General features: G+C 36.1%; 1 protein-coding gene across 4 annotated transcripts in view; it reads right to left on the reverse strand.

The window, feature by feature from the left end:
• GABRB2 (gamma-aminobutyric acid type A receptor subunit beta2) overlaps positions 1-22586 on the reverse strand; it is a 304599-nt gene that overhangs the window by 121852 nt on the left and 160161 nt on the right. For all 4 annotated transcript variants that reach the window (XM_089335044.1, XM_051843578.3, XM_070076397.2 and 1 more), the window contains exon 6: positions 21607-21689. In XM_089335044.1, coding sequence (XP_089191170.1) covers positions 21607-21689 — 83 coding nt within the window. The remainder of the gene's footprint in view (positions 1-21606; positions 21690-22586) is intronic.

Raw genomic sequence — 22586 nt, forward strand, 5'->3', positions numbered from 1 at the left:
ATTCTAAATACTCACTGGCACATACTGAGTGTTTAAGAAATGTTTCATGATTTAATTAAAAAACACTCTTTTTTGAAAGTTTATGTAATCATATTGATTGGTAGGTGAAATGAAAACTAAGACAGCTAAGTGGATTTATATCTTCTTGAATAATTTTATTAAAAATTTTATTAAAGAGTTAATGATGTCTGAGTATATTAGGGTTATTCTTGTGTATTATTCATATTTTATTAACAATTCATATAAAATACATGTGAAACCATTCTAAAATTTGTTAATGGCACAAATTTTGGAAGGGTTTTTTTGTGCTTGTTGCTGTTGCTGTTGTTCCCAAATTGAGATGTAGAAGGATGGACTAAAATAAGTAATATGAAATGTCTAAGCAGACCAAATTTAGTTTTATGAAAAAAGATATATATATATATCTTTATATAATTATATATATATGATTAAAAAGTTAATTGAGGAGCTGGCGCTGTGGCGCAGCAGGTTAACATCCTGGCCAGAAGCACTGGCATCCCTCTGGGTACCAGTTGGAGACCCAGCTGGTCCCCTTCCTATCCAGCTCTCTGCTATGGCGTGGGAAAGCAGTAGAAGATTGCCTAAGTCCTTGGGCCCCTGCACCCGCGTGGGAGACTTGGAAGAAACTCCTGGCTCCTGGCTTTGGATCAGCGCAGATCTGGCCTTTGTGGCCAACTGGAGAGTGAACCAATGGATGGAAGATCTCTCTCTCTTTCTCTCTCTCTCTCTCTCCGTAACTCTGACTTTCAAATAGATAAATAAATCTTTCTAACTAAAAGAAGTTAATTAAGAGTACTGTAGATCTAATGGTACTGTAGTTTCCCAGAAAATAAGTACAGCTTTAAGCTGCATCCAAAGGGCATTCAGTGTACAAAAGGATGAAGAATGGTAACATTTAAATAGTACTTTAGGGATAAAAGTGACAGTTCAGGTCTAAGGCTTCTCAATATACTCTTTTTATAATTATTTAAAATGCAAAACCCACTTTTAGTCTGTGGGTTGTACATAAAAGCAATGAGCTGGATTTGGCAGAAGGGTCACTGTTTGCCTCTCTCTGATATCAATATTCTCATCCAATTAATGTAAAGCAGAATGGTCAAAGCAAAACCCTAGCATGTGAAGCTACAAGAAAGAATTTTAAATTTAAAAACATAGACACACTGAAAATAAGATTTGAAATATAAAATGTCAGTATGATAATGTCAGAATGGCTCATTCAATATCAAATAAAATATACTTTGAGAAAATAATATTACTAGAGATAAAAAGGGACATTTCACATGAAAACACACCTGGAAGTCACAATAATTATCAGTATGTATGCCACAAACTATAATCTTAAAAAACATGATGCCAACATTTAAATAATTAAAGAAAGAAAGAAAAATTTACAAATGTAATAAGGTTTTTTTTGGTATTCTTTTAGTGCTTGATAGAAACAGAGAAAGTGTTTAAAAATATAGAAGATATGAACACTATTAACCTTACTGATCTATCATCTATAGCACTGTGCATCCTTAAGCTGAAAAATACATACTTTTTAAGTGCACATGGTATATTTATACAAGATGAACCAGCCTCCATAAATATAAAGGTAGGAATTATAAGAATGTATTCGCTAACTACAAAAGCATTTAATGAGAAATTAATAACACTGTAAATTGGAAAACTCCAACTAACTGAAAGTAAAACAATACAATCCCAAAAATTTCCTAAAACAAAAATTGAATTATACAGGACAAATAGAAAAACATCTTTTAAAAATATCATGATAATTTCAAATCACTGGCCCAAGGTTTCACTAAGAAAATCCAGAAAAATATGGATAAAACAAATAAAAAGGAAGTATAAGCAGAACTTAATTAATAGCAGAAATCAATGATATAAAAACAGATAGAAAATAAGGCAAGTAACAGAGCTAAAAGATGATTCTTTGAGAATACAGAACCAACAAAATTGACAAACATCTAGCAAAGCTGATCATCAAAAAAGAGAACATAAATCTGCAATGTCAAGAATGAAAAAATATAACTATGGATGCTATAGGCACTAAAAGGATAATACAGTGTACTGTGAAAAACTTTATGTAAAAGTTCAACATCTTATAAGAAAAATAGCAAGTGAATCATGAAGACATGGAAAATATGATCTGCTAAAGTCTTATATCTATTAACCATATGTTCTTTGAGCATACACATACTCAAAGAAAACCCCAGGCCCATCCAAATGACAATATTTGTGAATTCTATCAGACATATGAAACAAAAAAAGCTATGAAGCTTCCACAAACATTTTCAGAAAATAGAGAATTTAGAGGAGGGATCACTACCCCAAGTCTTTTCTTAAGGGCCACATAACTCTAACACCAAATTATGACACAGATAGTCATAATTACAGCCCAATATCCCTTAAGATGCAGAAGTCTGTAACCAAATATTAGAATACCACATCTAACATCAGGTAAAAATGATAGTTCATTATGGCCAACTAAGACTTATTTTGGAATGAAAGTTGGTTTATCAATTAAAATCAGTTAATATAATTCACTAAATAAGAAGAGAAATAATACATGACCAATACTGAAGGGTCTACTTACAAGATTGGGAAAGAAGGTAGCTAACAATTGGTACTCAATTTCCTTATGTTCTTTTTATTCTGAGAGTTTATAGTTTTTGAAACACAGTAGTCACATTTTTAATAACTCATATCCTTTTTTAAAGTTTGTTTTATTTTTAAGTGACACATAGAAAACTGTACATTGCCATAAACAAGAGTGTCAATTTGTTAAGTCAACAACAGGAGTCACTGTGCACTTACTCCTCATGTAGGATCTTTGTCCTTAGCGTGCTGTACATTGAGATTTAATGCTATAACTAGTACTCAAGCAGTATTTTTCACCTTATGTTTCTGTGTGGGAGAAAACTGTTGAAATCTTTACTTAATGTATGATAAACTGATCATCTGTATATAAAGAGAATCGAAAATGAATCTTGACATGAATGGAAGGGGAGAGGGAGTGGATAAGGGAAGGGTTGTGGGTTGGAGGGACGTTATGGGGGGGAAGCCATTGTAATCAATATTCTGTACTTTGGAAATTTATATTCATTAAATAAAAGTTAAAAAAAAGAAAACTGTACATTTTTATTAGATATCACGGTGATTTTCCATACATACATGTACTGCACAATGTTCCATCAAGGCACACACACACACACACACACACACACATCTTCTCAAACACTGAAATTTCTTTACAGTAAAAATATTCAAAATCATTTTTATAGTTTTCATTTTTGAGAAATATACAACACAATAGTATTATTTATAAATCCCTGTTATTGTGCATTAGAAGACTAGAACTTCTTACTCATAACTTAACTTAGTACCCTGTAGTCATATCTATTTTGCCAAGGAGTTTAATAGCTCAGTCTGAATATAAAACAGAACTCCATGAATAAGCAAATTATGAGTATGGTTGTATTGGCTTACAGTTGTATTCCTTACTCATCCAACTATTCAATGACTCATTCATTGTTCAACAAATAACTCTGAGTTTTACAGTGCTTGTAATTTTAACATGATAAAGAAAATAACCATGATATTCATTTAATGGCATTTATGGCCAAGAAAGAAAGGTAGACATTGACTATAAAACACCACAGGTAAACATTACCATTGTGAAAACTGCTATGAAGAAGTGGTACAGGTACTTTGAGAGTGGGAAATTAAGGAAGGCTTTACCAAATAAAAATGAATTCTGAGTTTATATTTAAAGATAAGTAGAAACAAAGAACAGAAGGAAACATTGTAGGGAAAAAGAATAGTAAGTAAAAAATTTTCAAGGCTATTCAAGCAACATTTCCCTGATAGAATGACTTCCCTTCTACCTACAATCTTTGGGGTGTAGCTAAATAGTTAAGGTGAAGAGCCAAGACTGCCCACTCCACTCCAAGTATTTTCTTATGATTTTTTAATGATTTACATATTTATTTGAAAGGCAGAGTATTAGAGAGAGAGGAAGAAACAGGAAGAAATCTTTCATCCCATGATTGACTCCCCAAATGGCTACAAAAGCCAAGTCTGGGTCAGGTCAAAGCCAGGAGTATAACTTCCTCTGGGTCTCTGACACAGGTACTTAGGCTATCATCTGGCACATTAGCAGTAATATAGATCAGAAACAGCATGGCCAGGACTTGAACCAGCACTCTGATATGGGAAATGGAGGTTCCCAAACAGCACCTTAACCCATTGTACCACAACGCTCACCCCTCTACACATTTTCTACTATGCAGTCAACAAGAAGTAATTCTCTGCAATTCAATGTGGTTTGTAAGATTTGACAATTATTAATATTTCTTCCTTGAGGAATGTGTAGTTTAAAGTATAGGCAAAAGGTCCAGGAGAAAAACAAAATCAAAGAAAAGTTTCTATTCTTTGATTGCTTCCTGCAATCCATACCCAAAACAAAAAGAGGAAAAACTTACTTTCTTTGAGTGGAAATTTTACACAATCATTTGTTGTGTAGTCCGTGGTGCTTCAGAAATTGTTATGAGATGCTTTGAGTTCTATTATTGCATTGTAGATGCACACAATGGACAACTAGAAAGCATAAAATACCAGAATCCGTGCCTGGAAAAGTTACCATTTAGACAAGACCCTTAAGGAAACAGAAGATCATACTGAGTCCAAGTGGATTCTACCCATTCCCCCTGGCATGGAGTTGGACCACAGCTCACTGGAACTTATATCAGGGCAGAGTGATTAGAGGAAGTGATGACTCCTCACTGCTCCAGGACTGTCATTCTTCTCCTGGTTTGCAAAGGATATGGGGCAGATTATTTGACTTTTGCTTTCTGGAAAAAAAATTATAAAGCATTCTCATTGTCTTGGATTCCAAGAGAGTGGTGAGAATAAGAATCACAAACCAGCTTTTTGCTCATAACAAATCCCTTCCTTGGCTCTTGATAGAGTCTTTTTGCATATTTTCCCCAATTTTTTGGTAAGTAAGGTAAGTAGGTATTAAACTGAATATCAGCTAGTTTTAAGCCTGTTTTGTTTTTATTCACTAAATGAATGAACATCACCAGCTTGCTTAAATTACCATGCTCTGAATTTGTGGTGGTTCATTCACAATGTATACATATATCAACACAAATATTATATATAGCATGTGTATTTGATTTTCACTTGTAAATTATGCCTAAATATAGTGGGGAGAGAGATAAAAATTTCAGAATTTACAGTTAGACTTCCAAGATTAAATTGATTCCCATCTCAACATTTGCACCTGTGTTTTAAATGCCTATACCCTTAATGTAGTCTTTTCCTATTTCCATTACCTGCCTTTACCATTTAGCAATAAATTCCATTAAATGTATACCCAAATGTCAGAGTTTTAATGCTAAATGAAATGCTTGACTATGTATAATCATAATAAATATTTATTTCCAAAAGTGGAAAAGAAGGCATTTGAAATTAATTAAACAGGAATGGCTTTATTTTGGTGAAAAATATATTTTTTAGAATATCCTGCTTGTAAGACAAAAAACCTAGAGAGACCAAGTGAATACTAATGCTTTCACAAATTTCTGACCACTTTATGAAAATTTTAATACAAAGATCCCATTGTGACAAAGTTATAAACACTTCCCTGAATACAGATACTGAAAGAGGCTAAAATCACTTCCTATCTCCAAATGCCTTACTAACTCAATGGCCAGTTCCACCATTACTGTTTATATGACTTAAGCATCACCGTTACTGGTCTCCCTTTAAAGCAGACATAGCTTGGTGCATAGAAATATGAGCTCTGAAGATAAACTACCTAGTGTTGAATCTTGACTCCACATCCCTTCACCCATGTGACTTTTACCTGATCTCTTTGTGCCTTACCTTAATCTCAGAAAGTTGGTATAACAAAATGAGACAAAGAATAGAACCAATTTAATATGTCATATGTGTTCAATAAATTAATACTTATATTTAGATATGCATAAATAAATGTGACCAAAGGAAAATTTACATAAAATATCTAATATTTTCACTTCAGTAGGCTGAAATTATTTGCCAAATGACTTACGGATAAGAAGGTGACCAATTCTAATAGAGGACCATATACATTAGAAGATTCCTAAATCTACTATTTTGTATTTTGTTTTGAGAGAACCTGTGTTTCTACAGTGAACTTCAGTGAAAAAGTGAATTAAATTAATTTCTTGTTTCTCAAAGACAAATCACTAAAAGAAGAAGATACAGAATGCACTTCCTTTAAGAAGCACAGCAGTCAGTGCTTAGCTATAAACAATAGAAACCGGCTCAGGCTAAAGTAAACAGAAAGCACCTTACATAAACTGATAATGCACAACAGAAGGCAAGGGACCAACCAGTACGGAAGCTATACAGTTGAAACAATGTCCAAATTCACATGACCGAACTGGCCTAGTGGGGTCGGCGGCGCCACTTCCACTGGGGCAGAGATTCCAGTTTTCACCCCAGATAACATTGACATGTGCCACGGAACACTGTCAATCATCCACTGCCATGGTTCGTATCCTTTTTAAGATGGACTTTTTCCAACTCAGTGGTTCTTCGAGCATGGATTTTCAATTCAAAATTATATGATTAGTGGTGCCTTTGTCTTGCACCCACCTTCCCATTGCAAGGGATGCCAAGAGAATGAATGTCTGGATTTCTTAGCTTCCATTATGGGAGGCAGACTTTGTCTTGTAAAGTTGGAGATCCTTCAAATACAACATTCAGATATGGGGTAGGAAAAGAAAAAAAAAAAAGAAATGTCTACTGAAGGCGCATAATTCTGTAGGCAGGGTCTGATAGGGATGGGGTTATTATCCATAAATTACAATACAGAGAGGAATGTATTAGGCATGTGTTAAGGATATAAACAAGGAAACACTATGTGCAATGCTTACAGGCATGCACTCTAAAACCAGTGATGTGTTCAAGTCCCAGCTTGGGCACTGCTTCATTATGGATATTGATCCATTAAAAACTATGCTCCTAGGCTGACTTTTACCTACAGTTGCAAATGTGATCAGGCACTGTCATCAGAGATACCTGCTGGAGACGTGCATTCAGAACTAGACCGAGTGAACAAAGAGCGATGGCGCTCAGCATCTACTGTCTCACTGAATAATATGTGAAATCAGTACACTTCTGTGCAGCAGACAGTATTAGCTGCTTTGTTCAGCAGGTGGCCACATATTCTCCCAGGAGAAGTAGCTAGGATGGGAATAGAGAGCTGGGTTGAAATTCTGGGGCTTATCTAAAATCTTAGCTCAGAACCTGTTTCTTAAATCCTCTCAAATAATTCTGTTAGCCAGATCAGTCCCCTTCTGCTTAGGTATGTTGGATTCTATTTTCTTCAACCAAACCTTAATCAGTGCATTCTTGCTAAACTATGTGACTTTATATATGTCACCCAATTTCTCTAAGACCTAATGTCCCCATCTGTAAAGAGAAGATATCAACAGCTACCTCCTAAGAAGATAAGTGAGATCTCGTCTATAAGCATAACACAAGGTTTGAGATAAAGTCAGAAATTAGTAAAAGACAGCTGCTGTCGATGAGGAGGATGATCATGAAGATAATACATGAATCATGAAGCTGGCTGTGAAGGAGGCTTGCATAGGAAGACAGTAGACACTGGAGGCTATCATGGGGAACATTCAATTTGCAGAACTAACGAGCATTACGGAAGAGAAAAATTCTTCAAGTGTTAACACAGAGAGCCAAGTTCAGGGTCTGAGAAAAGCCAGGCTAAGCTGCACTTCAACAGGCTGCAACTATCAAACAGAGGCAACTGGAGTCTTCTGGAAATGCCTCAGGGAAGGTCTGGGGGTGTATTTATGCCTCTGGCTTATGATGTGCACATCAAGTTTTGTGAAGTACTCTCCAGCCAACACTAAAACAGAAACCCGAGTGACATTTTCACCTAATTAGGATCAAAAATAAAATGAAGTCTAGCCAAGAAGATACAAGCTTTGCAGAATGACATCACTGTTGGCACATTTCCTGAACAGAAAGAAAAACTAAGTAAACAAGTCTTTGTCCTACAACCATCTCGCTATGAAATTTGTATAGAGAGATTTATGAAGTTAAGACCTAAATTGCAGGCCAGCGCCGTGGCTCAACAGGCTAATCCTCCGCCTTGCGGCGCCAGCACACCAGGTTCTAGTCCTGGTCGGGGCACCGGATTCTGTCCCGGTTGCCCCTCTTCCAGTCCAGCTCTCTGCTGTGGCCAAGGAGTGCAGTGGAGGATGGCCCAAGTGCTTGGGCCCTGCACCCCATGGGAGACCAGGATAAGTACCTGGCTCCTGCCATCGGATCAGCGCGGTGTGCCGGCCACGGCGGCCATTGGAGGGTGAACCAACGGCAAAGGAAGACCTTTCTCTCTGTTTCTCTCTCTCACTGTCCACTCTGCCTGTGAAAAACAAAACAAAACAAAAACCACCTAAATTGCAAGATCTAATCGGCATTTTCAAAGCAAGAGGAAAAATTATCATTAAAAATTAAAAGACAGTGGCCACCACCTTCAGAGAGCAGACCCTCATCAAACACTCAGTATACTGAGACACTTAGGAACTCATTCAGTCTTTAAGAAAAACGTTTCACTTTCAAAAATCTGGAACTGGAATCAGCATCTTTGTAATTGCTCCTTGCTGTTCTTTGACTTGAAATTTGAGCATTCTGCCAACACATCCCTTTTTTAAAAAGATTTATTTATTTATTTGAAAGTCAGAGTTACACAGAGAGAGGAGAGGCAGAGATTGGGGTGGGGGGGTCTTCCATCCAACGGTTCACTTTCTAATTGGCAGAAACAGCCAGAGCTGCGTTGATCCGAAGCCAGGAGCCAGGAGCTTCTTCCGGGTCTCCCATGCTGGAACAGGGGCCCAACATCTTCTACTGCTATCCCAGGCCATAGCAGAGAGTGGATGGGAAGTAGAGCAGCTGGGACTAGAACTGGTGCCCATAGGTGATGCTGGCACTTCAGGCCAGGGTGTTAACCCACTGGGTCACAGAGCTGGCCCCCTGCCAACACATTCCTAAACTTCACAGACAAAAGGCTGCGTGGCTCTCAGGCTAGCTCACTGAAGTGCCAAATAGGCTTAATAAGGTAGAGGGAGGGAATCTTCTGAGTTCAGTTGACTCTAGTTTTTCATAGTATTTATACTGACCTTTGTTCAATGTTATAGAGTAAGCATCTAATAGAAAACTGTATGCATTGCTAAAAGAGTCACCCCTCCATCTCTAAAATTCTAAATTTTTTAAAAAATTTTATTTATTTATTTGAGAGGTAGAGTTACAGACAGTGAGAGGGCAAGATCGAGAGAAAGGTCTTCTTTCCATTGGTTCACTCCCCAAATGGCCACAACAGCCATAGCTGCGCCGATCCGAAGCCAGGAGCCAGGTCCTTCCTCCTGGTCTCCCATGCAGGTGCAGGGGCCCAAGCACTTGGGCCATCTTGTACTGCTATCCAAGACCACAGCAGAGAGCTGGATTGGAAGAGGAGCGGCTGGGACTAGAACAGGTGCCCATATAGGATGCCGGCGCTGGAGGCAGAGGATTAACCCACTGCGCCACAGCGCTGGACCCCTAAAATTCTAAATTTTCAAAGCTGCTAATTTATTAACTCATATGAAAAGTTTGACTGCTTCAAGGATAGTACAGAGAATCTGCTATCTAAGCAGGTCCAGCAGCTACTATGTTTCACAAATCCGCTTCCTGGATGTTTCACTTCACACACTATCTAAGGGCCTAATAGCCTGTTGAGGGTCATGAACCAAAGAAGTGGATTTTCACTTGTGAGAGTGGAAAATACTAACTTGATAAAACTATGTGTTCCACTTCTTTTTGTTTTGATTTCCTTTCCAAATATGAAAACAACTATTTCCTTTCTAGTACACTTCAGGCTTCCTTTTTACTTCAGTGTTTCTGAAATCAGAATCTAAGAAGATTCTTCAAAAATATTGTGAAAACAAAATTAGGAGTTTATTTTGATGCAAAATTCTTTGGAATCCATGTAGTTTTCATAATATGCACATTCCATGAACTGTTTAAACATCCCTCATATATGTGAATATCAAAATCATTATGATCAAAATAAACTGACATTTAGTTTCACTTCTGTGAACTTTTAAGAGCCCTTATATCTATCAAGAAATGAAAATATTATACAGTGTAAGATTTCATTATTCTTATTATAGTAATGAATCTTACAATTTATGGTACTTAAGAGTAGGCAATAATTATTTGCCAGACATTGACACCTGATAAAGTAGCTATACTGCATTGCTATCCCATCTGCTCAAAGATGGTCCACAGTGTATATAAGGCTCCTTACACAGGGGATTTCTCTGGCCTTTAGCCCATTCATTTTACAATATAGATAAATGTCCATACAATCTGTAAGTCACATCAAATGTCCACATGAAGGTAAACCAAGTGTAAAACATGGTACTGTAAATCCCTCAACCTGGAAGTTTAAATAGGCACTATCCTGTAAAACAATGTCACAGACCTTAACTTTTACCTTTTATGTAATATGACAATTCAATGTTTTTGAATTTCTGAAGTCCCAGAACAGTGATTTCCATAGTGTGGTCCAATCATCAGGAGTATTAGCATGCCCTAGGATTCTGCCAGAAACACAAACTCGGGTTTCACCCACATCCACTGAGTTAGAGAACCTGGATATGAGACCCCACAATCTGTGTTTTAATTAGCCCTCAGAAGATTCTCCTGCTCACTCATGTGTCAGAGCTATGCCCCAGGAGTGGGGAATGTCTGTCCTGTGGACTATATAAGTCCTGCAAAATCATGTAGACTGACCCTGCTAATGCAATTGGAAGTTGGACTTGAAATCTCTATCAGGCTAATTGTTAAGTTGATAATTTTGTATGGCTCATGAATGATATTATAAATATCCAAATAGCTCTTGGCAGAAAAAAGGTTCCTCACCCCTGTTACAGCATTCACTCCTAAGTTTGACTACTGACAATAATCACATGTAGAACTTATAACATTAATGATTCAGTAGGTCTCTGGAGTGCTTGGTTACTTGGATTTAAAAAAAAAAAAAAAACTCCTGTGAGAAGTCACACTCTAGAAATTTTCAAATTCAACCAATAATTTCACAGATTGTGAGGATGTCCGTGGAGTACCAGACTGGTCCTCTAATCTACTATCTGGCTGTGGTTACCAAATAACATGGCAAGATGCCTGCTAAACAACATAGGAGCTATCTCGCTTCCTAGTTAAGATACTGGCTTTGGGAGACTCAGAACAGCATCCAAGTAGCCCTGGGCACTTCATAAATGGAGAAAAAAAAATGAGACACAGTTCCAACATTTTTCTTAGGACTGAAAGAATGGAAAATTGTCACGTGCACAAGTCTCAGAAAAAGTCTCAGTTATTATGAAAGATTCTAGCCTACTCTTCTAAACAGGTTAGTTAGCAACCCCAGCTCTCCTCCTGCCCTTTTCATCAACGAGCCTGAGAGTAGAAACAATCAGAGCACTTTGCTTCAGAGAACACTTGCCAGGTACTTGTTCTGATCCAACTGGTCCTTTGCTTACAAAAATGAATCAATTTTTCAAGACCAGCAGCCATCTGAGGAACCAACATAAATACTTACCATTGCAAAAGAATATAGAAAAGGACAAAGACAGAGGAGAGCTTGTAAAATAAATCAATATCCTGAAACTCAAATGGATTTTCCATAAGAGAATAAGTGACTGTGAGAAATGAGTATTCAAAGACAAACCAAGAGTTTTCAGAAATTTAAAATACGGCTGCCCAACTAAAGTATGTCCACTAATGACTTCTTTCAAATAAAATAATAATCTGAAAGATAAAAATCAAAGAAATTAATAAAGATCCATGGCCGATGAATATAAGAGATCCAAAATCTAAGTAGTGGAAATCAAAGAAGAAGAAAATAGAAACAATACGAAGAGGAAATGAAAATTGTGAATAAAAAATAAGATATCTCTTTACTGAAGGTAAAAACAAATTTAAATGTAAAGGATTCACTATTTTTATTGTTCATAACCAATATTAAGACACATCTTTTATATCTAAGTCAGCACTTTATATTCTAATTATGGAAGAATTGAAAGAACAACAGTCTTCAAATCCAGATATACTTCAAGTCAGAAGCAATATCTGCAAGTGGTGCCAGAGGTTATTTTCATTTACTTCTTTATTTTAATGAATTTTTAACCCATTAAATGTGATTTATGATACAATTCTAAGAACATCATGATATTCCCTTCTTCTCTCCCACATCCTTCCTCCTCTCTTCCTCTTACCCTCCTTTCTCCTCCCTTTGTTTTTTTTTTTTTTTTAGTTTTGAGATACCATTTTAACTTTACATTATAGTAAAAATGTGTAAAACTTCATCAAATAAGAAGCTGAATAAGTAAAAGCAAAATGACCCTAGTTTAGTAGGGATATAGACAACTCTTCTAAACAATAATTAGACAGAAAAATGACCATCTCACCACTTAGAGTAAATTTAAAGTAATCACAGATTATTAACACTATAGTAGTGAAACATTCTTAACCACTGGTTTGACAAAGGTAGGAGACACAGTTTTACAAAACTATATTTGAAGCAATACTGATACAGAGAGATTTTTTTCTTTTTCCTTTTTTTGTTTGTTTTTTAAATTTTAGCTCTCACATATAAGGGAGATCATGTGGTATTTGTCTTTCTGGTTCCAGCTAATTTTACTCAACATGTGCCCTCCAGCTGCATGCAGTTTGCTGTAAATGGTAGAATTTCATTCTTTTTTTATTGCTGAATAACATTCCACTGTGAATGTATACTACATTTTCTTTACTCATTCCTCTGATGTGGGCACACTGGTTGACTGCAGATTTTGGCTACTGTCAACAGTGCTACTATAAACATGGTGGTGCAGGTATCACTTTGATACATTGTGTTCAAGTCTTTTGGGTATATACCCAGTAGCAGGATTGCTGGATCATATGACAAGTCTTTTTCCAGCTTTTAAAGAAATCTCCACACTATTTTCCATGGTGATTGCAGTAATTTACATTCCCAGTAACAGTGTAAAAGTGTCTCCCTTTGTTCACATCTTCACCAGTATTTGTTAATCACTTCATTTTGGATTTTAGCTGTTCTGATGGGGTGAGGCAATATGTCGTTGTGGTTTTGATTTCATTTTCCTGATGGCTAGTGATGTTGAACATTTTTTTCATAAGATTCTTGTCCATTTGTATTTATTTTTTTCAGAAATGTCTGTTGAATTCCTTTGCCCATTTATCAACTAGATTTTTTTTTGTTGTTGAATTTAAGTTGATAATATATTCAGGATATTAATCCTTTGTCAAATAGGTGGTTTGCAAATATTTTTTTCCCATTCTGTTGGATGTCTCTTCATTATATTGATAGTTTCCTTAGCTGTGCAAAGTTTCTGAGTTTGATATAGTTCCGTTTGTTTAGTTTTGCTTTTGCTGCCTGTGTTTTGGGGATCTTGTCCAAGAAGTCCTCCCCTACACCACTGTCTTGGAGTGTTTCCCCTATATTTTCTTGCAGTAACTTCAAAGTCCCAGGTCTTAAATTTAGGTCTTTGACCCATCTTGAGCTGAATTTTTTTATATGGTAGATGTATGGATCTAAATTCATTCTTTTACAAATATACATCCAGTTTTACCAGAACCATTTGTTGAAGTGATTATCCTTCCTTGACTGCATGGTCTGCTCACTTTTGTCAAAAATCAGTTGGCTGCATGTGTGTGAATTAATTTCTGAGCTCTCTATCCTGTAACACTGATGTATGCATCATTTTTTTCTGCCCGTGCCATACTTTTTGATTACTATATTTTTGCAGTATTCTTTGAAGTCAGACGTTGTGATTCCTCAGGCTTTATTTTTCTTGTTCATGTCTCTCTGGCTATTCTGGGTCTTTTGTGATTCCATATGAATTTTAGGATTTCTTTTTGATATTTTGGTAAGGATTGCACTGAATCTACAGATTGCTTTAGGTAGTATGGACATTTGGGTGATATTAATTCTTCCAATCCAGTAGCAAGGGATAGCTTTCATTTTTTTGTGTTCTTGATAATTTCTTTCATCAATGTTTAATAATTTTCACTGTAAAGATCTTTCACTTCTTTGTTTAAATTTATTCTAAACATTTGATAATTTTGTGGCTATTATGAATGGATTTCTTTCTTTCTGTGAGTTCCTCATTAGCATAAAAAAGCTACTGTTTTTTTGTATGTATATTTTGTAATCTGCAACTTTCCTTAAATGGTTCATCAATTCTAATGGGAGTTTCAGTTTTTCCATGTATAACATCATGTCATCCGCAATGGATGATGTGACTTCCCCTTTTCCAGTTTTGATGCCCTTTCTTTCTTTCTCCTCCCTAATTGCTCTTCCTAAAACTTCCAGTACTATGTTGAATAAGAGTGGTAAGAGTGGACATCCTTGTCTTGTTTCATATATGAGGGGAAATACTTTTAGTTTTTCCCAATTGAGTATGATATTGGCTGTTGGTTTGTGATATATAGCATTTAAAATTTTTAGAAATGTTTCTTCTACATTTCTGGAGGGTTTTTATCATGAAGGGATGTTGATTCTTTTCAAATGTTTTTTCTGCATCTATTTTCAAGACCATATGGTTTTGGTTCTTCATTCTGTTGATGTACTTTATGATGTTTATTTAATTGCAAATATTGAACCACCCTTGCATTTCTGGGATAAATCCCACTTGATTGTGATGTATGATCTTTTTATGTGGATTTGGATTAAGTTTGATAGTGTCTTACTGAGAATCTTTGCATCTACGTTCATCAAGCACATAGGTCTGTAGTTTTCATTTTATGACCAGACAAAAAAGATCACTAAAGATACATTGGAGTTGAAACACACTATGGAACAAATGGACCTAACAGACATTTACAGGACTTATTATCCAACATTCATCAGTATGTGGAACATTTTCTAGGATCAACCACATTTTAGGCCATAAATCTGGTCTTAACATATTTAAAAAGACTGTAATCATACCATGTATCTTCCTAGAACATCAATGAACAAAACTAGAAATAAACAATAAGAAGAATACTAGAATAATCATAAATACTTGGAAATTAAACAGCATGCTACCAAATGATCAATGGGTTATTGAAGAAATTAAAAAAGAAATCAAAAACTTTCTTGAAATAAATGGCAATGAAAACACAACATATCAAAACCTGTGGGCTACAGGAAAAGCGGTATTAAAAGGAAAGTTTATAGGTTTATGTGCTTACATTAAAGGAAGAGAAATGTATCAAATTAAAGATCTAATAATGCATCTTAGAAAAACAAGAACAAAACCCCACAACAACAGGAGGCAAGACATAATAAGGATCAGAGCAGAAGTAAATGAAATTGAAACTAAAAAGCTACAGATCGACAAAACAAAAAGTTAGATTTTTAAGAAGATAAACAAAATAGATAAACATCTAGCCAGATTAATAAAGAAAAACACTCAAATAAATAAAATTAGGGATGAAAAAGGAGACATTACAACTGACACCACTGAAATACATTGTTAAGAAACTACTATGAAGAAATATATGCTAACAACCTGAAAAACTTCAAAGAAATGGATAAATTTCTGGATTCACATAAGCTACCAAGATTAAATTAAGAAGATGCAGACAATCTAGATAGAACCATAACCAGCAGTGAAATTGAAGCAGTAATCAAAAATATTCCAACAAGAAAAAATCTGGGACCTGATGGTTTTTCCACTGAATTCCACAAAACACTAAAACAGAAAATAACTCCAATACTCTTCAACCTATTTCATAATATTGAATAGGATGGAACTCTGCCAAGCACTATTTATGAGGCCAGCATCACTTCGATACCAAAACCAAACCAGAGTTTCTAAATACACTTCTAGGCACTTGTCTTTAGTCACAAGGGACTAATAATTGTTAAACCAAGTTCACAATCCAAGAACATTTGCTCACATAAGAAGGATGGGAAAACAAATCTCTCACAACACTGATACAAGTCTAGAAAATATCAAAATAGGGCAGTGTATGCAGCGACTTCATGAAGCATTTGCAAGGCTCTTTGCTTTTCCCTGGATACATAATTATGACTAAGCCTCATGGAGTTTCACAGGAGTAGTTTTCTAATTCAAAATAATTTAAGGATCACCTAAAATACTTGGTAGCTTCATTATTTCACATCTGCACTTTACCACCTCTTCCTCCATCTACATACCTGCATAGACACATGCACACATATCTTCTCTTCTGCTGAGATGTGGAAAGATCAAATGACTCAAGACGTTCAGATTATTTAGAAAAGCAGCAAAAATTTAGGATGTTAGCCTTATTCCTCAAACACAATTGTAAGATGCATTCTTAGGAGCAAAATCTGAGAAATGAATGCGAGTTAACTGAATAACAGACCGTCAGTGAAACACACTCATTGGTCTACTTTAAATCTTAGCAGGGATGTGTTTTTCATCCTTTCCTGAACAGCATTGCTCCCAGAGGTGTATGCAGATGAGAGCCGCATCCTCACATAGGCCACTGCTTGCCTAATTGTCCTTCAACTAAAACTGAACATATTGCTGGTGCCAGCTACCCCTCATGTCACAGCTACTCAGAATTAGCTAATCTCCTCACTTTCCCCAGGAAATAATTCCTCCTCTCCCAGAAAATGGTCTTACAGAATGTAAAATCTCATCTGATTTTTTACAAGCTGGAACTGCTATGGAATTTTCTGTCTTTTTTTTAAATTTTTCAGTTCCAAATTGCCTTTTGGCATCTTTTGCCAATAGTGTACTTTTATCCTTAGGTCAGATATAGTCTTATCTCTTAAGAGGAAATTCTGTTGTTATTTCAAAGTATCTATTCTGTTCAAACACGACTAGTCTCCCAGCTTAACTCTCCCTTCTTCAAGGCAAATGTGACTTTCCAACCCCAACTCCAGTTTATCCTACTGGTTCTTTAAAATCCATGGCTTATGTATCATTCAAATTTCAGTCATTCTGATTGCTAGCTGTCCCTCTAAAATGTTGTGACTCTAATTGAAAACAATATTCCAGGTGGGGAGGGCGATGCTGAGCCCCGGGCTCTCTGTAAACGGATTTACTAGCTCTCAAGACCAGTAGAAATCTGTAGCAGTATGGGATTTTTAGTAATCAAAAGTAGCAATAAATATTATTAATTACTAGATTTGTTCTCTACGATATTTTATTTAATCCTCAACAACCTCATGTGATAGGCAACTTTATTTCCATTCTATGCACCAGGGCACTGAGGCTCAGTATGACTCAGGAAGCAGTGACTTTGAGAGGCCAGCAAGAATGATTTCTGACGCTCTTGCAAAGTTCAGAGTGTGGGAATTTTGCTGTTGTTAGATCTTTTTAAAAGGATATGCCTGAACGGCTGTTTGCTCACCTGCTATAGCCCTGTGAAGTTGCCCATGAAACAGCTGCTGAGAAAATTCTGTACCTTCTCACTATCTGTCCATCCCACTAAGGCTGAGATTAACCAACAAAGCAACAATGTTGAGAATGAGACACTGGGCAGGCCAATTGTGGTCCGGGAGAGACAGTATTAGATAATAACTTGAGCAGGCTACCAATGGGTCTGGTTGAATGAATTCCATGTTCCCTTTCAGACAGCAGTTCAAATGTCCCACATGCAGAATTTGGAATCAGGGTTGAAGGCTGTCTCAGGCAGCATTGCTCTTCTGAGTGAGGGAGGCATCACTACGAGGCCATATAGCCCACACTGTAATTAATCAGATGGCCCAGAATCTAACAGAGCAACCGTTATGGAACTGACTATTCCCATTTCAAAGGTTCATAATACTGCCTCCTCCTGCTTTCCTTATTTTCATTTCTGGAAGTGACATGTTAAGTGGCCTTGCAGTATAACAGAATGCTGTGTCCTCATCATAACATGACTTGAATTTTATATATTTGTAAAAAGAAAGATATGTTTGCTTGTATTAACAGTCTTAAACTATATTTGGCAGTATCGGATTTCCAAGGCATTGGCACAGCCAGGACAATTCATCATCTCTGAACTAGAATTCATTCCTCAATTTCAAGAAAGCTCAAAAGAACTTGGTTAATATAGGCTAGTGCGTAAGTTTGTTAACTGGTGCTTTCAGGGTGACATTTCCTAAAAAGAAATCAGCAAATATACCAGTGTCCCTTTCCCAAAGTGACTGAAAATTACAGAGAAGAGAAGACATAGGCAAAGTAGAGACCATAGATACAAATGCTATGTAGACACAACATTACAGAGAAGAGAAGACATAGACAAAGTAGAGACCATAGATACAAATGCTATGTAGACACAACATGTTATCTGACTATGCAGATAACAGCAACACGGTGGCAAAAGAGACAGGGTTTAAGATACAGGACTGGAAACACCTGGGAATGGGTTTCTCCTTTCTATTCTGGCAGTTAACTTTTGTGGTCTACATAGTCATCAATATAATAGAGACCATTTAATTCTCCAAATCTCATCAGTTCTAGCCAAGTCTCCATCACTCTAAATTTAAGAAAAGTTATGAAATAAGCAGTAATTCTCACTGATCTTCTAGCATCCTCAGCACTCTACTTCAGGCCTTGCTTTAAACATCCTTTAAGACCTGATAAATCTAACTGCTTTACCTTAGCAGGACTACTCACTATTACACTTTTTATATTAATATATATTTATTCAAATCATATCCGTGGCCTTTATGACAGAAGAGGGTAGATGTATTCCTCACCATTTTATCTCTAGAGTACATTATAATGCTTGGTAAATAATTAGTGCTCCATAAATATTTAGTGAATGAGTAAATTATTAAATGAATGAATAAGAAATGAGCTCAGTCTTCATTTTCCCTGCTCTGAGCTGCCTAAAATCAGTTTATATTGTCCTCTCTGAATCTGAACCAATAGTTAGTGTTGACATGTGGACAAGGTGTTGAAGATTTAGCAATGTCATTTGCAGTTGAGAAAGGGAGTGTGGACGGGGGAAAGGAAGAGAAGAGGCCACAGAAAGAAAGAATGGGAATGAACAAATGACTAGAGTTTTCCTAAAGGAATGGAGTGAATGAATAAGGTGGATAATCAGAACAACCTGTTTAATAGATAGAATGATAAGTTTATTTGAACATGCCTGATGAACTTCCTATGCATAATAACAGGGTCTGGATATAACACATATTATTAATACCATACTTCATTCTCTATAGCAATGATTTTCTGTCTCACTGAATATGAGTAAGGGCCAATTTCCCTTAAGAAAAGATTATTTCCATGAGAACAGAGGTCTGTTGACCTTGTCCCTCCAATATCAGTGTCTCTACTAAGGTAAGTCAGATACCAACAGAGCTACTGTGCCACTATGTGGCTGTATGAACTTGAACCAATCATTTTTTATGCTGTTCCTCTAACTGTAAAGAAGGGAATATTAATATCTAACTCATTGTAATACAGTAACTATGAACTGAAATGAGCTATGTAAAGGCTAATGGATTATCATGTTAATTTTTAATATTCATGTCAAAATTACACCTTATTAACAAGAAACACCTGGATGTTGTCTATGTCCTTAGGCACAACTTCTTCAAAATAAAAAGACCTTGTTTGTTTATCTGAGCAGGTTGAGTAAGGCTCAAATGAAGAAACATCAGTGAATGTGCTTCATTTCCATACAACTATGGTGTTTTAAAAGCCCAGTAAAATTTTACCTTGAAAAATGTTCTAATCACTAACATTCATGTTGCACAGGAACAATATATTGTTCAAAATATTCTTATAATATGGGAGAACTATGTGGGAAGATTAAATAAGAATAGGTGAGCTGGAATAACAATTTATATGAGCCTGGCATTGTAATTCCACCCTTTAACCGTCAATCCCATGTGCCTACTTTGCCATGATGTACCTGTCTCATCTGAGACCAGGAAGGAGGATATACTATAATGACCGAGTGGAAGTAAAGCTCTGTATGGAAGTGCCTTGAAGCTCCCAGAAAGTCTCATATATACCCAACTCCACCCTGTTTGCTTATTTACTTCCCACCTCATAAGAGACTGAAACAAGATCAAGTGGCCCTTTGGTGCTTTTTGGTTTCTGGACCTTGATTTTGTGTCCTTCTCTGCTCTCCTCCCATGCTCTCTGGCCCACTCACAGTGGTTCTCTCTCCATATGGGGTTGCCCACACTCATGCATGAGTGTATATTCACTCTCTCTCTTTTAAATAAATCCAGCTCTCACTTGTGTGCTCTATTTATGGCTCTGCTTTAAATTCTTATCTCTGTGGGGGCAAGAAGTTGGAATAAAAATTGAGATACTTATGACCATAAAACTTGCATCAGCAACTTGAAAGTAACAAAGAATTTAGACTTTAAAGAAAAACATTATGCAGTCTACATATACCATGAGTTAAGAAAATGAACGTGCAAGTAATCCTAAAGATATTTACATAAAATTAATCATTGAAATCCAATAAAGCAATTTCACTAAAAAGTCCTGTAAGGCAAAGATCTAGATTGAAAATAATGATTTAGAATAGAAGTGAACAGTTTCTTCAAAAATGTATGTAAGTTTAATTATCCCTACATGGTATCTTTTGAAATGGGCAAAAATTCCTACAATGTGTCATAAGTGCTGTGTTTCTGCTCAGAGCAGTTATTCAGATGCATGTGGCATGCCACAGCTAAAATTTCTCAGAAACGCCAAGCGTATACTAACAGCTGTCCAGTTACTTATTGCTAAAAATGTTGGAAATAAAACTGTCAATTACAATTATTTGGTAGGGTAAGTTATGAAAACAATGCAAATAACCGACAAATAAAGAGAGATTCAAAATGTTCTTCCATTGTGAACCACCTCTGTGTTGGACCCTGAAATGGAGATCAGTTATGGAATTAGCAATTCAGCCCATTCCACAGAGTAGGTGACTGAATCAATATGGACACTAAAACCAGTCTAGAAAAGCAACCACATTGCAAAACAGGTCAGCATAGTAGTGGAGTAAGTGCACATGCTCCTGTACTAATCTTGCTCATTATACAGCCTTCAGCAAAAATATAAACTTTAGTCCCTCAAACCAAAAAAAAAAAAAAAAAACCACAAAACAAACAAACAAACAAAAAAAACTGACTAATCCAAAACCTATGAATAGGTAAATTTATTTTGCAATGACAAATTTCATTTATGAAAGACAAAGGCTGTTAGAATATGTTATACTTTCCACCTCCACCTATTTTTCCAAATCTGTTGGAACTGTTTTCACAAATTCCATACTTTACATGCCTAGAACTGCCCTGCATCTCTTTTCAGATTCTTAGAAATCTTTTATTACCAGATTACTTCTTCTATAAACATTTCTGGCGAAGGTCTAGCAAAAAGACTGAGTTTGAACTATTTCTGAGGGATACCAGTACCTCACTCCTCAAAATTCAAGGTGCTAGCACAAGCTTTGGTCTAGACAAGAACCAGCCGTCTGTCTAAGGAAAAGCTTACAGCAAAACTCCATCCAGCTGGATTCTAAAAAAAGACTTACAGCTTTCTATTTCCAAGGTGCAGTTTTGTTCATCCAGTGGGTACCGCCTTAGGTCCATCATGCAGGCCGCTGTGGTCGTGATTCTGGTAGAGAAATAGCAATGATACGTGTTAGCAGGTCCACGGCTGGAGTTTACCATTTAAATCCAAGTAATGAAGAAAAACTGGGCTTCTAGGAGAATGTGTCTTAGCCTAAACCCTATCAAAATAGTACTGTAACTTTGGATAACCATTTTCCTTTACAAATCTTATGTTGATGTGCAAAATAAAGAGACTGGACTAAATTGCTATTTTCCAAAGTATAGTCCATGAACTATTTGTACCAAAATCATGTGAGAGTGTTTGTTAGATAGGCCATGCCCATCATACCCATGTTTCCAGAATGTTTTACAGACAGCTATGGAGGCGTGGCAAGTGGGTGGGTACTGTTCTATTTTGTGAGCATTGCAGGTGACTAAGTACACTAGAATATTCCTCTTCCTTTCACATTAATTTTCTACTTCCTTTCTCAAAACCCTAAAAGTTGACCTATCAATCTCAATCTGAACTTAATCTTCATTTTTTACCTTTCTGTACACAGCGTAACATGCTGAGTATGCTGTACAACACATAGGCATCTTTTATCTAGCACTTGATTCATTCCGTTATATATAATTTGATATTCCTATGAATTGTAAGAGAGTTTCATCCTATTTATTTAGAGCACTGACACCTTTATTATTTTATCAAGGAGAAAATAATCTGTCTTTTAAATTTGTTTTTGTCTTTTTTTTTCAGGATATTTTCCCCCACTAATCTCTCTACACAAAATTTTCTAGAATCCAAAAGCAAATAATTCTAAATGATTCATCATTATGTTTTCTGATCAATGAAGCAGCATAAGGTCATGAAAGAACACTCATTCTTTAATACATCAAATGTAGGTGTAATTAACGAACTGTGGTAAGGCATCTAACAGAGTGCCTAGCAAAGAGTAGGTTT

This window comes from Oryctolagus cuniculus, chromosome 6 (genome assembly GCF_051225735.1).
Source record: "Oryctolagus cuniculus isolate XC-2025 breed Fujian yellow rabbit chromosome 6, ASM5122573v1, whole genome shotgun sequence".
NCBI classification, from domain to species: Eukaryota; Metazoa; Chordata; class Mammalia; order Lagomorpha; family Leporidae; genus Oryctolagus; species Oryctolagus cuniculus.